At 40.1% G+C, this 15,199-nt stretch overlaps 1 protein-coding gene across 4 annotated transcripts in view; it reads left to right on the plus strand.

The window, feature by feature from the left end:
* The window catches only part of adissp (adipose secreted signaling protein), a 30,491-nt gene extending 15,628 nt beyond the window's left edge, over positions 1-14,863 (plus strand). For all 4 annotated transcript variants that reach the window (XM_034015722.3, XM_034015721.3, XM_034015723.3 and 1 more), the window contains exons 3-6: positions 185-318; positions 7,013-7,151; positions 12,971-13,096; positions 13,915-14,863. In XM_034015722.3, the coding sequence (XP_033871613.1) occupies positions 185-318; positions 7,013-7,151; positions 12,971-13,096; positions 13,915-14,015 (500 nt within the window). In that variant the 3' untranslated portion in view covers positions 14,016-14,863. The remainder of the gene's footprint in view (positions 1-184; positions 319-7,012; positions 7,152-12,970; positions 13,097-13,914) is intronic.
* Positions 14,864-15,199: the final 336 nt, after the last annotated feature.

Consider the following 15,199-nt stretch of genomic DNA (forward strand, 5'->3'; position numbering starts at 1 on the left):
TAGGCTGAAAAAACTGAATCTTTTTAGCAGAGAACAGAGAAGAATGATCCCAGTTTTAATGTAATGTGGAATACTAAGAATACTAAGTTTTGAAAGAATATATCCGAACATGAACGGCCCATGCTCGTCCCGTTACAAGTCCGTAGTGTTTTAACATGTTCTCTCCTGCGCTCCTGTCTTCCAGCCCCCAAAGCGAAGTCCAGCGGGGTGAGTTTCTCTGAAGCAGCCACTTCCTCCAGCCACGTTCACTTCGATGACAAGCTGCACGACTCGATCGTCATGGTGACGCCTGTGCCTGACGGGAGCTTCCTAGTGAAGGTAGGTCAAGAAAGGATGGGCCGGCAAGGCAGCAGTCTAAAACTAGAACAGACTCGCCTGTTCTACAAAGACCTTGGTGTTGTAGTAGACTCATCACTGTCAGCCACCAGGCCGTGTGGGGAAGCAGTCAAAAAGGCAAACAGAATGCTTGGGCACATAGCCAGAAGTGAAGAGTGCAGATCAAAGGCGGTTATGATGAGGCAGTGTAATGCACTGATGAGATGGCACTTGGAATACTGTGTCCAATTCTGGTCACCACAGAACCAAAGGGACATTGTGACCCTGGAGAGGGTTCAGTGAAGAGCAGCCAGACGAAAAGAAATGAGTTGCGAAGATACAGGAGGAGCTGATTTAAGGTCCGCTTGCTCTCTTCAGACTCGACAGTGTAAACATTTTTGTCATCTCTTGAGGCAGCTGTAAACGAGACACTCTACACCCCAGAGCTTTTGCTGTTTCTTTGAATGATTACTCTTCAGGGTTCCTGCGGATCCTTAAAGTCTTAGTCTTAAATTAGTTTTTCAATTTCTAAGGCCTTGAAAGGTCTTAAATATGACCGATTAAAAGGTCTAAATTAATTTTTTTTCTATAAAAATAAAAAAAAACACAATGCCAGAGATCTCAAGTTCTGAAAACTGTCATGTGTGAGATTATCAGAGTAGTGGTTAGGGCTCTGGACTCTTGACCAGAGGGTTGTGGGTTCAATCCCCGGTGGGGACACTGCTGCTGTACCCTTGAGCAAGGTACTTTACCTAGATTGCTCCAGTAAAAACCCAACTGTATAAATGGGTAATTGTATGTCAAAATAATGTGATATGTTGTAACAATTGTAAGTCGCCCTGGATAAGGGCGTCAGCTAAGAAATAAATAATAATAATACTAAACAGTGATCGCTAGCAAATGTGATTGTAAGTAAATGAAAACATACAACAAATAAAATCAAAAATATCAGCAAGAATAAGGCACAGTAAATGTTCAAGATTTAGATTTTGACTATAAACCGACTACACTTTTCATCACTGACTTCCTATTAATTTACCGAACCAAAGAAGTAATATCATTGCACACTCGTCACACAAAGGATTCGAACAAATGAAGAGAAATGTAGTAAGCACATACACCAATGCAGATAATCGGAAAGTCAATGTACTACTATAACTTGTCTAAAACTTTAGGCATTTGAATTTTTATTTTAAACAGTATTATAGAGATGTTGTTGTCTTCGAGTTGATACTACTACTACTAGCGAGCTCAGTTGTGTTGTAGGGATTTAGGTTTTATGTATTAAAAAATGAATACAATATTATTCCCATTTAAAAAAAAAAAAAAAGTAAAAAGTAAGTCCCCTAGATGCCTCTTAACCTACCTTAACTTTTTTCTTCTTTCCTTTGTGTGTGTGTTGCTGTTAACGTGCACTCCAAAAAAAAATACAATTTTGCAAGCGCCGTCTTCTCATCATTAACATTCTAGTCTTAGAGATCAATGGCCGGGCACTGCTTTTCAAAACACACTCGATTGGCTATTGCTAGGTAGCACTTTGCTTCTCTTAACCAATAGGAGATCCCTGCCTTCCAAGCCCGGTGATTGACACCTCCAAGGCAGAGCAGCATTTTTGTCCCGAAAAATTATCATGCCAAGAGTGAGACTTGAGGTGTCTGCGATATGGTCATTTTGCAGGCTGGAAATGATTATGCTTCACGTTCTGTTTTGTGTAACTTTAAACTCACTTCGACACTTGCGCGGTAGATGTCGCTCAAAACAAGCCGATTTGTAGTGGAAGACGACAAGTGTGAAGATGGGGAAGTGTGTGTTCAATGAGAAGTGGCTGGAGGTTGGAAAATACATTGAATGTTTCAAGCAAATAAACAATAACAAATATGAGGCTAACTGTGTGGTGTGCCACAAGTCATTCAAGCTGGGAACAATGGGCATAAAAGCCCTTGATTCACATATGCAAGGCGAGAGGCACAAAAAAAACATGGCCCAGAGGCGCCAGACGGCGAAAGCCATTACGAATTATGTTTCGCAATCCGAGTCAACCTCTGCAACAAGAATAGTTCCAAATACACCGGCAACCACTCCAAATGCAACCACAGATCTGCACCGATCATTCGGTTCGGGGGACACATTGAAGTCCGAGGTTTTGTGGACGTTGCACACCGTTGCTTGCCACCATTCTTACAATTCAAATCGGGGAGTCGGTGCATTGTTTCCACTAATGTTTCCGGACAGTTAAATTGCCAGGAGTTTCACTTGTGGGGAAAACAACACTGCCTATATGACAACATTTGGACTGGCACCTTACATTAAGATGATTGTACTAATAGATTTTAACCATTTCAAAGAGACTTAGAATGGGGTGTGCCAATCCAGTTAAAATTTAAAATAAATTGGTGTTATAATGATTTCTTATAGACATCTTTTTATGCATTTATTTGAACAATTTGAAATATCAGTGGTCTGTAATGCTAGCTTATCAAATATGTGCATGGTGGTCTTCAGCACTCTAAGTAAAGGAGTCATTAATGGTGTATGTTATTTTATCATACACAACATGATATCAACCAAGAATGTTACATAATCGATTAGTTTAACTGATGACTTTGGATCGTTTCTGATAATGAGACTGGCTGGTGACTTTTTGACATGAGGCACAAATCAGATGAAAGTCACACATTTCCCCTTTTTTAACTTATAGGTATGCTTGACCTTAAAATGGACAGCGCCTTGTTTTATAAGACAATACGAAATATTATGTTGTAGATAATTGTTTTGCAAATAATAATTCTAAAGTGAAAGCTCAGTTTACTCACTAACAGATGCACGTATATAGGACTGCTAATGTAAAGATAAGACTGGGCGCTTCCATGTTTGCGCAAGCTATTCGATTTCTATTGACACTTCTTGAAATTTTGCAAATAATCTGCTCGATTTGTAGTAAACTTATTATATTGATTACAATAACTAAAATATGCTTTGTGTGAATTCTTGCCGAGTTTGTGCATGCTTTCTTATTTGATGAGCCGCCTGCTAAATAAACAATAATAATAATAATAATAAATGATTAAACCTTTAGGATTATTCTGAACAGCTGTATTAGGCACACCCCTAACCACTGTGGTCGATGCAAATCGGCACATTCTTGCATTATGTTCTGCTTGCACACACAACATAAAGTTTGTCTTTTATTATTATTATTATTATTATTTTTTAGCAGACTCCCTTATCTAGGGCGACTTACAATTTTTACAAGATGTGGCCAATATAATATTATTATTATTATTATTATTATTATTATTTTATTTATTTATTTTTTTTAAAGTGAACCGACTTACAGAACATTACCAGTTAGCTAAGCAGTGTGTTTTGGAAAGCCTTGTCAGAACGTAGGTCAAATGAGAGTTGTTTTTTTTTTCAGCTTTGACAGCTCTTAATATAATTTAAGATTTCACAAATATATAATTGAGTTGTTTGTTGATCAGCTGGAATGAACTGCTGCTCTAGTGATTAAAGAACGATTGAACAATAACCCTTGTCATCAACTATTGCATTGGTATGTATTGTACTAGCATCAAAATGTTTGATTCTTTTACAATTCATACAGATTGAATAAATAATTGTTAGATGGTATTTGAACTAGTCACAATTTTAGTATTTACGTTTGGTATACTTGCTGTGAAAATGGGTCTTCAATTTTCTAACGATTGGTCTTAAATTTGCTCAGCTGAGAGCTGCAGGAACCATGGTCTTGCATTGAGTAATTCACATAAGCCCCTAACAGCTACCATGTGGAATTAATTTCCGCTGCAGATCTGGGCAGGCATTAAACCTGTGGAGAACTTGCATAGACTCTGTACTGAGCCGCCCTGGCAGTAGAGGCTGGGGAGAATTAAGGAACAGCGTACCATTTATTATTTAGCACTGGGGCTGCATATCCCTGAGGACAGAGACCTAGTGGAGGTGTCTGTACTGTACATGCAGTGGGCAGCAGTGTGGAGTAGTGGTTAGGGCTCTGGACTCTTGACCGAAGGGTTGTGGGTTCAATCCCCAGTGGGGGACACTCCTGTTGTACCCTTGAGCAAGGTACTTTACCTAGATTGCTCCAGTAAAAACCCAACTGTATAAATGGGTAATTGTATGTAAAATAATGTGATATCTGTATAATGTAAAATAATGTGATATCTTGTAACAATTGTAAGTCGTCCTGGATAAGGGCATCTGCTAAGAAATAAATAATAATAATAAGTACGTATGAATGTTGTACTCTGGAATTGTGCAGATACCTGGAGATATGTTTGTCCAATTGTGATGAAACTTGTTAAGAACATAATAAAAATAATTGTCTATCGTAATCTCGAGGAGATGGAAGCATCTGTCAAATAAAAAGTGGACGTGGATATACTGTACAGTAGGCTAGGTTTTTGCATATTACTGATGGCATTAACTTTGTAGATGTAGGTGTCTGAATTGTAATGGCATCGCTGTCAGAATTGGAGGCTGTATAAAACAATCCAAAATTTGATCTTGAGCTGTTGGTGCCGAAGCGGTAACGGGCAGAGATGCATATGCATCCTGTAATAGAGTGCAGAGTTAGCCCAGCAGAAAGCAGGTGAGAAGTGCTGCTCTGAACACACTCCTCTGTTAACACGCTGTGCTCCATGTTCTTGGCACACTGCCACCAGGGCCTGCTGAAGCATGTGAGGCTCTTTCTGTAAAAGAGAAGAACACCAATAAAGTAAATTGGATTGGCAGTGTGTGAAATCAAAGCAGTTGGTGTAATCATACAGGCAGTTACCCTTCCTTCTTTTGAAAAACCACTAACAAAGTGGTTGTAGGAGGCTGTGTGGTCCAGTGGTTAAAGAAAAGGGCTTGTAACCAGAAGGTCCCCGGTTCAAATCCCGGCTCAGCCACTGACTCATTGTGTGACCCTGAGCAAGTCACTTAACCTCCTTGTGCTCCGTCTTTCGGGTGAGACGTAATTGTAAGTGACTCTGCAGCTGATGCATAGTTCACACACCCTAGTCTCTGTAAGTCGCCTTGGATAAAGGCGTCTGCTAAATAAACAAATAATAATTTTTGAAATAATGTTAAATGAGTGATGGGGCAATGGATTAAAATTGACAAGTTGAATACAATCAAATTACCGTATTGCTTCGAATTTAAGAAGCAGTTTTTGAACGCAAACAAAAGACTTGACTACCCGAGTACACAAACAGGAACATGTAACTGCTGAGAAAAGACGAACAAAGACATTACTGTCCGATCTCGAGTCATCCATGACAGATGCAGCCATTTTCAAAGAAGTGTCATTAGCTTCTTGAGGATCGGAAATGCTGATCAGACCCCTGTATTTTTCGACCTGCCAAGCAATACCACAGTTCACAAATTGGGGGGAAAAAATAGGTGTGAGTAGTCACGACTGGAAATGAGAAGCAGCACGTAACTGTAATGCTGTGTGAGATAGCAGACGGCCACAAACTACCTCCATATGTGTAATTGAGGTCGTATCTTTGTAAATGCATATTTATTTGATTTATTATTTCTTCAAATTTGAGGGTGGGAAATTTGGGCTGCGTCTTAAATTCAAGGACATCTTAATTCAAAGAAATCGGTAGTCCTTTTTTGTGTTCTTATCTCCTGTCTTTTTTTTTTTTTTACAATATTTTATGAATAATAAGAAATAAACTTTATTAATTCACTAGATTTGGTATTTCTTTCATTCAGCACCTTTGAGTGTTTTATTAGTTATAGATGGTAACACGTAGCCTGATTCCAGTGTTAAAACACAGATTTGTTGACCATCTGCCTCCCCTCTTCTCCAGCACCTAGCCAGCTAATATTAATCCTGGATGTTGCAGCAGCCCTTAAAAATTTGCATTAGCCCTGTGCCCAGTCCTGGGGGTGAGGACTTCCCTTGTTTAGGATTATTATTGAACAGACCAGGTGCCAAGAATTTGAACAATCAGGCCCCTGATAAATCTGCTCTGAATGAACTGATCACGCTTCTCATCACAGCATGCATTTAGGTCAGTATTTGGCTGATGGGAGTTGCCCGTGCAGCTCTATAATAAGGGAGAAAACATTTATTTAACATTAAATTCCTGGCTTCTTAAATCATTTCAATAATTTAAAATACTAAAATAACATACTTAATTGAAGGTAGTTCTGAAACTCAGGAATGGGTGTAGGGCTAGTATGAATTTCAAGCCCTGCTTCATTATGTCTTAGGTATTGTACCTGTTTCAGAACTGTTGGAAAACATTGTCTCTCTTCTCCGTGTAGCCAAAGACATTCAGAGGTGCCTGGTCAGGTGTGCTACCACAATGTTCTTATAGACTTAGAACAGAGGGTAGGAGACATGTCTTTGAACAGAGAGCGGTGAGGGCATAGAAAGGGTTACCTAGTCATGTTGTTGATGCTGAATCACTGGGATCCTTTGACAATGTTTTGAGACAATCCAGCTACTAAGAACCTGACGGGCACTGATAGGGCAAAATGGCCTCCTCTCGTTCTTGGTTTCATATGTTCTGACATTGCATTGCATAGCTGTTGAAGCTCTTCCAGGTTTTACTGGGGGCTCAGTAAATCTAAGCTCATGTCTAAGCCTGCAGTAAAGACCTGACCTGGCTCTGACTGCTACGCAGTGGGTTCCCGTTGGCTCTGAACCTTAAGAGTGTGATCCTGCTGTGTTTTTCAGGTCGGCTTCCTGAAGGTCCAGCACAAGTATGAGATCGTGTTCACACTGCCTGAGATCCCGAGCCTGGGGAGGGACGTGTGTGCCGCACCGCTGCCCAACCTGCACCTGAGAATCACCGACAACACCGCACTGCCTGAAGGTCAGAGAGCTTTGTACAGTTAGCTGCTGTCTCTCCAAATGGTAAAGCATTCAGAGCAGTTTAGCTTCCATTTCGTTCCTCCGAACTCCAACACTCTTATGGGCAAACTCCCTCCTGGGCAAACTTTCTGAAAGTGTCGCAGCTGGTTTTGTTGTCCTGACTTCCACCCTGTGATTTGGTTATTTTGGGCTGTGCCCGAGTCCACGTGGGGTGTTTCTCATTGGTTGTTCTCGTTCAGAGACAGCCCATTGTTCTCCATTGGTCCGCTATTCCGCCTGCTGTCGGCTGTGTATGTGATGGACTGGTTCCTGTCTTGGGTGTCAAAGCACCCAGAACTGTCTGGCTTGCAGCGCCAAAATTGTCATTCAGCGATCGTGAAGATAAGCCATTTGTTCAGCAGTTAGTTTATGACTCTTTTTAAAAGCATTCTTGTCAGTGGGGGTTTGTGACCAGAAACCAAGAAGACACAGAGAATGGTTTAAGATTTTACATTTTGCTGACCACACTTAACATTAATCGTGGACTTCTTTACTGAAGGTAACGTTAGGCAGTCCAAGATCAGTGCTAATCGGGGCTTTTTAAGCCAGATGTTGGCTTCATAAATCCAAGACTGAATTCCTGACAGTTTACTATTGTGGCAGGGCTAAAGCTAAGTTTGGCAGAGATGGGGTTAAAACTGAATCCATGTGCAGAATGTGGCCAGGTCTTGATTGATGATTACCACATGGTGTAAAATAGGAACCAGATCCTTTCTTCTGCGGAGTTAGTTTAAGAGAAGGGCTGAAAAGCAATTTGTGTTCTCTGTCCTATCATTGATGGCCCCTGCTTGGGTGCTGATTTTATTTTGTATTTATTTTGTCTGTTTGCTTCATTTAATTTGTTAAGTGTGTGAGAAGCACTTTGAAACTGCAACCTCCTGTCTAGCCTTGACCGCAACACTGAGTGAAGTGAAGTTTTGGTCTTCTGTAGTGACTCGGCTTAAAGTTCAAAGCCTTATGCACTCTCTGTCTATATGCCTGCCTGACAGTTTGCCCCTCTGCCTGCCTGTCTCTGTCTGGTTTTCTGTCTGCAGTCAGGGCTGGCACGAACCTCACACATTCTCTGAATAAAAATGACCTTGGCTTTCAGCACCACAGAGCTGACCCTCTGACTCTTAAGGTCACAGCAGATGCTAAAGCTGGTGATGGCAACAGTGACAAGGAGAAGAAGAAAGACTTATGTTTTTCTGTTTGTCCTTCTCACACACACACACACACACACACACACACACACACCCCCACTAAACTCTCACACAGCACGCAGACAAACCCCGGGAAGCACATACAAAACAGAGGGGGTACAATGCAATTCAACTATTTACAGAAAAGCACTTTAACAACGAGAAGGGTCCAACAGTCCCACAGTCCATACACCTTTCTTGTGGCTGCCATCCGACTCTCTATAGTATGTTTAAATGTGTTGCAATTATTACCTAAGGACCCCCCCCCCCGGTCCCATTTAGTTTCACTGTACTCGTTTTCAGTGACCTTCTGCCCTGTACATTTACAGGGTGTCCCGTAAGTAGGGCTTGAACTCTTCTGCTTTTTATTTTCCAAATCTCTGCCTCCCTTTAAATGTTAATTCTTAGGATGCAGAGACAGCTTATCAACAACTAAAGAGAAAACAACAAATTAAAGACTGGGTTTAAGAATTTTTTTTTTTTTTACGAATCAAGGATGTTTGATCGGTGTACTGGGTATTTTATGGTGCAAAGAAAATCTGTCAGGACAACTCTGTTAAACAAGTGAAAATAACAAAAGCAAAGTGATAAACTAGGCAACTGCAAGAATGAAATGCAATTAGGATCAGCGATGAGCAATTCACGTAGTTTGTCACGTCGGTTTGAAATAAAAATTAAGCAAAACAGAATCTGGCTCAGTCAAGATATGCAGGTCAACACAAGTAACAGTTTTGTAATTAACATGGGTGTGGATAGTTTTAACAGAAAACACCCCACGGCAATAATATATTTATTTGCATATTGTGCCTAACTTATGTTTATACCCTGAATAACATCCCAACTGGCTTTACATAGTAGCTGTGCTGTGCTGCTCTGCTGCACATGGAAGATTGGATTCAGGTTTTGTCAAAGTGTAGCCTGAGTCATTTATTGTCTCTTGATTTGGGGGAATGCTATGCATAGGGAAAAGATGTGAGCCATAGTCAGGGATGGAAATAAAACTCCTATTGCATAGCAGTTTTGCCAATTCCAGATTTTAATATGAGCTTGATTACCCACTGTGTAAAGGCAACAAACTCAAGTAGGAATGGATCAAAATGTTATGCAATGGGAGTCTTATTTCCATCCCTGCATGATCTTACTGCTTTATAACTGGTTCTGAGGAGTAAAGGGCCTGTCGGATAACGTGGGGGAGCTTACAGTATGCTGTGTGCTACAGTTAGAGCTTAAATGCATTTAAACAACTACTTCTGTATGTGAATTGAATGCAATTTAGATACTGAAACTTAACACAGAGGAGTATGTACAGTAATCGTTGTTCTAAAGAATATCTGAGTGAGTGGCTTTGTCTGGCATTCCTTCATCTCCACCGATTGGTTTGTGACACTGTGTGCTCAATCAAATACAGTGTAATAGGTTTGGTAGCGAGCTGGGTAATCCATCTTGCAGGTGTTTTGGAAAACAGGAAATTGTAAGGGTTTGTCAAAGTCGCAGCGGAGCCATGATCATAAACCACAGGAGAAGGGTGTTTGTACCTCGAACCCAGGTTCGACTCCAGCCAGGGATGTTAATAGTTCAGTGTTTTTCATTTTCCAAATACTAAACTTCTATTCCAATGCAGTGGCATGCTGCTGAAACTGACAGACTGAGCTCAAGGTTCTGTCAAAAGAGACTGTAGCAAACTGGCCCTAAATAGGAGTTGAAATGAATCCTCATTGAGCACTGTCTGTAGAAAATGAAAATAAAGATCCGTCAGGTAAAATACTCCTGGAAATTATTTAATATAACAAATTACATATTTGGTGCTATTTATTTAAATATACTTGTGGTATAAACATAATACTGCGGTGAATAAAAACCGCATACCACGATCATTCAGTATCCTGTATTTAATCAAAGTGTTACACTTGTAGTCTTGTACACATTAATGTTGTAGTACATCATTAAATAAAAAAAATGGATGGTTTCTCACGGAAGGTTTTTTGTGTTAATTTTAAACAACGTTTCAATGTTTGAAATGTGTTTTATTTCATAAATGTTTAAACTCTGATTAAACAGAATCTAACATCCCTAATTCTACACCAGTGACACCTGTGTGGAATGAGAATTTTGGACATAAGTAATGAAAGCTGTAGTGTGGTGTGAAGGTGTGAAATTGCTGACCTTTGGCGGTGGCTCTGGGATTCATTTGTGCAGTGCTGCTGCTCAGCGCTGGTTAATTCCTGTCTGGGTGAAAGGCTACGAAGGCCATAAAGTGAAAAACACTGAAAAAAAAATTAAATCGGAGAACGCAAAAGCAGAAAATGCAAATTCCTGTGCGGATAAAAGGTGCTATATAAACGTGGCAGGAGCGGCATGGTCTCGTTTGTTGTGTGAAAGCTGGACTTAATAATTATTATTATTATTAGTTTATTTTAGCAGACGCCTTCATCCAAGGTGACTTACAGGGTGTGTGAACTGTGCATCAGCTGCAGAGTCACTTACAACAGTGTCTCGCCTGAAAGACAGAGCACAAGTAGATTAATTGCTCAGTGTCACACAATGAGTCAGTGGCTGAGCCAAGATTTGAACCAGGGACCTCCTGGTTACAAGCCCTTGTCTTTAACCACCGGAACACACAGCCTCCTGACTTTGTTCTTTTATCTGTTATCTTTACAGTGAAAAAATGTTTTCTGTGTTTCTGTTTTCCATGTTTTTAAATGGAAATGAGTACAGATTGACGCAGGATGGTTCAGTGAAGCAAGGAACTCTGATAGGCCAGGTTTACATTAGGGTTCTGTTTTGGTTCCTGTTTCTAATATGGATAAGATGATATGAAATTAAAATGGCTCATAACCCTGTGTGTTTACAGTGTACATTTTTAAATGCAAGAGTGGATTTAGTTGGATCCCAATTATTAATAATTCAAATGTACAGAGAACAGAAATCTTCTTGTGTGTGGGTGTGTAATTGTACACATAGGAGCTGATTGACTCAACCCACTTAGATATGTGAAATCGAGGGGAATCAGTGGGTGTTAGCAGCCTTCCACTGAGCTATAGAGAAAGTGTGGCTAGCAGCCAACAGAAACCTGAAAAGGGTTTATCTTAATAAATAAATCAAAATTAAATAAGACAAAAACTCATAACGCTGTAATAAGATACAACGTTCTCTTTCCTCCCTGCAGCCCAATTGCTGGTTTAGAGGATGTCAAGGTGGTGCTATCTGCTGCTGCAGTGTAATTTCCAATTCTGACAGGCAGAGTGGGTTCTGCCTGGGGAAGAGTAGAGGACTAATTGGATTCCCAGTCTCAGGTTCCCAGCTCTGTGCAGACAGGTCTCCCAAAGTCACAGCAAGCAGGATGTGCATACAGGCATGTCCGGAGAACCCGGAGGATGATGGTCTTGTTTATTAAGTAGGAGAGCAACGCTATTTTCAGTTGTTAAAACAGTTGTTTACACTTTCTACTGCGTTATACAGTAAAATATAAAATATTGTATTAAACAGTACAATATAAAAAACATGGTTAGATCCTTGTATTCCAGTGCATTGTCACTCTCACCCACACAGTACAATTACAGGTGCTTACTATGCTGCAGGAATCATGGAAAATCTGCAGGGTATGTGCATTCCAGTATTTGTTGTTTATGCTTGTGCAGTTCTATGCATGGAAAACTGATAAGTAGACTGTTGTGGCTACATGACTTCTCTTTCCACCCCTACTGGTATCTGTCTCATGCTTGAGACTGCGACGTGTTCTTGTCAGTAGAACTCTGCAGCTGAATTCCACCCACAGCCTCTGCTCTCGTGTGCCGACCTGCATAGAGAATGTGAGGCACGGCCTGTGTGGAGCTCAGCTGGGCATTGATCTGACAGAAATGAGACTGCAGCCATTGATATCTGCTCGGGTCATTGTCGGGCTGCTGTTCCAAATAGATCTGATATTCATTTAGGGGGGTGGGGATTCTGCGTTTGGCACAGTGAAGTCCAGTTTTGAGGTGTTCAGTAAAAGTTGTGCCCATTTAATTTGTAGTGAATGTGTTTCAGTTCATTGCTGCTCGTCTAGTCTAGCTGCACTTGTCCTTCTAGTGCACATGGTTCATGCTACAGTTTGGGATGGGGTGCTTGATTTACCGTTATTTTGTGACAGGGAGTTCTGGCAGCTGTGCAAACGAAAACCTACCATGTCACTTACGTTTTTAAGGTTCTCATTCAAAATGCAATCTGCCACACGCTATGTGGTGAATGCAAAAATTGCCTTTAGTTTCCACTTTTACCATCCACTTCAAAACTCTTTAGACATATCTGATTGCATTTGGGTATAATCTTACAATAAACTATTGATTTTACAAGAAAACAAATCAATAGTGGTTATCAGCAACATTGGTTGTACCAATGCTTGTGACACCCTGTATTTGGGGAGAGCCAAATTTAACAGGCTATATAGAACACAACAATGATTTCTATAAGGTACACCAGTGGCAAGTCTAATTGCAGAGTGATATAAAACATCCGGTTTAACCCAGGACACTCTCTGCTGAGCACTCCCCTCTCTGAAGCCTTGTACCTGTTTCCCTGAAGCAGGACAGGTGTAGTAAATGTGTGTGGTTGCTCCCGACAGGCGGCCACAGAATCACGTGCGAGTACATGGCCCACCAGGAAGGGGTCATGAAAGAGGAGGTGTTCCTGATAAGTGAAACCAGTGAGAATGCCTGCGTGAAAGTCACGGTGCAAGCAAGGGTCATGGGTGAGTAAGCCTTATAGTACAGACACCTATACCACTCGTGAGGCTACATTTCCAGGAGTTATTTTTTAAGTGCAAGTGCATTCTATTGTAAGCACACTGCCTGTAATGTTGAAATTCAATATTTTAAGATGGAAGTAAACTCTGATCTAAATTGATTTTCATAGAGGAATTTAAAAAGGGATGACACCTCCTTGTAAAAAGTTGTGTTACTGTACAGTACCTTCAATAGAGTTTGCTGCAGTATATTTGTTTTTTATATTTTATTGCAAAAGTAAACATCCGTGCCATAAACAAGATATGTGAAGACAGAGGTTTTCTGTCTGGGATAACACTCTCCCATGACCGAGAAATACTGTATGTTGTGGATTTTCATGACTTCCCCTTTTTTCTGCCATGCATATTTGCACACGGAATGAGCTGGTGCTGCCATCTGCTGGTGAAGACTTGAGCAACTTCAGAAATTCTAAGAACTCCCCTGAATTAAGTCCGGTTTCATCATCCCAGAGATAGGAGGCTTATATCTAACCAATTCACTGCAGTTGCTAATACCTCATAAAACATACCGTGTTCATATTTTAGTGTTAGGCCTCCTCTATATATCCTGTTTGCAGGGAATTTAGAACATTTTAACATTGTTTTAAATATGATATACATATGTATGTAATGAGTGGGCCAATAAATGCTGCATAAAATATGGAAAATCTGCAGGATATCTGTTTTCCAGTATGTATTCTTGCACATGTATATTTCTGACAAGTGTTATAGAAGCAACAAGACCCTTTACTGTACTTCACCAGTGCTGTGTGTTTTCTGTTTAGACCGTCACCACGGCACGCCCATGCTGTTGGAAGGAGTGCGGTGCATTGGTGCCGAACTGGAGTACGACTCGGAGCAAAGCGATTGGCAGGGATTCGACTAGAACTCAACTGAATGCACAAAGAGGAAGCTGAGACAAACTAAAGTGCAGTTATTTATTTTTAATCTCCAAAGAGATGTGTGGTTTTTTTTATGTGTTGTTTTTTTTAAGGTTGTTCATTTCTTTATTCAAAAAACGTGAATGTTTATGTGTGTGTATATATAAACCTGGAAGACAATCCTCTAGGATTGGAACTCCACCTCAGAACTGTCTGTCACAGTGTTCTTAGAACATTCAGTTCTGCAACTTTCCAAATAAACAACAGTATCAGTCTGCCTGGCTGTTTCTACCACGCTATTGTAACATTGTAGCTAGTTATTAAAATAGGGAGTTTATCAATTCCTTTATTCATTTATATATTAGGGCTGTCAAACTATTTAAAAAAAAAAAAAAAAATACAATTTAATCTTGAGAGAAAAAAAAAATCTGTTCATCTTGGTTTTAATCACATTTTATTGATACAATTACTGCATCCATCTCATTTAAGTTTGTTTTATAACTAATGCTATTGTAATGTCGGAATGTATTTTCTGTTTTGGCTAGGTTACAGTATTTTCACTGATCAGATTATTTTATTAATGTTATTAGTGAAGAATTAATACAGCAAAATTGATTCGTTGGAACTCTGTTTTGTACTGTGCAGCTAATGCTTCTGTAGCTTTAACTTGAAAACCGTCTGCACTGTGACGTGGCTGCCGAACTGTGGGGAGTTTGGTGTCGTCTTGGGACGAGGGGGAGAGATTGTAACCACGGGGTACTTTGAGCAAGTTTCATTGAGCTCTGTATTCTAATGCTTTAACTAAAAACAACAAACCTGTGCCAAGTAAATAAAGAATATTGAAACTGAGAAATCTCGTTTGGACGTTGTTAATAAATTTCACGAACCCGGCTGGCTCCTCTGAAGAGAACACATAAACTTTACCGACCTACACTGTTGTTATTATTATCATCCAAAAAAAACACCCAGCATAAAAAACCACCTGGAAGTTGGTTACTTATTCCCGGTTCCTTATTTGCGATGTAGTTGACAAAGCAGCGCGTCCTTTTTCTATGTGTTTTAAATCGCTTACACATCTTGCTCAATTAATATATTGCTACTATTTAACAAATAATCGCTCCTTTAAAAAAAAAAATCTCTAGATGGGGTATAACCCCCTCTTTGTAAAAACACTAAAGATTTTAGTGAG

The sequence above is a fragment of the Acipenser ruthenus genome, chromosome 2 (genome assembly GCF_902713425.1).
Source record: "Acipenser ruthenus chromosome 2, fAciRut3.2 maternal haplotype, whole genome shotgun sequence".
NCBI lineage: Eukaryota > Metazoa > Chordata > Actinopteri > Acipenseriformes > Acipenseridae > Acipenser > Acipenser ruthenus.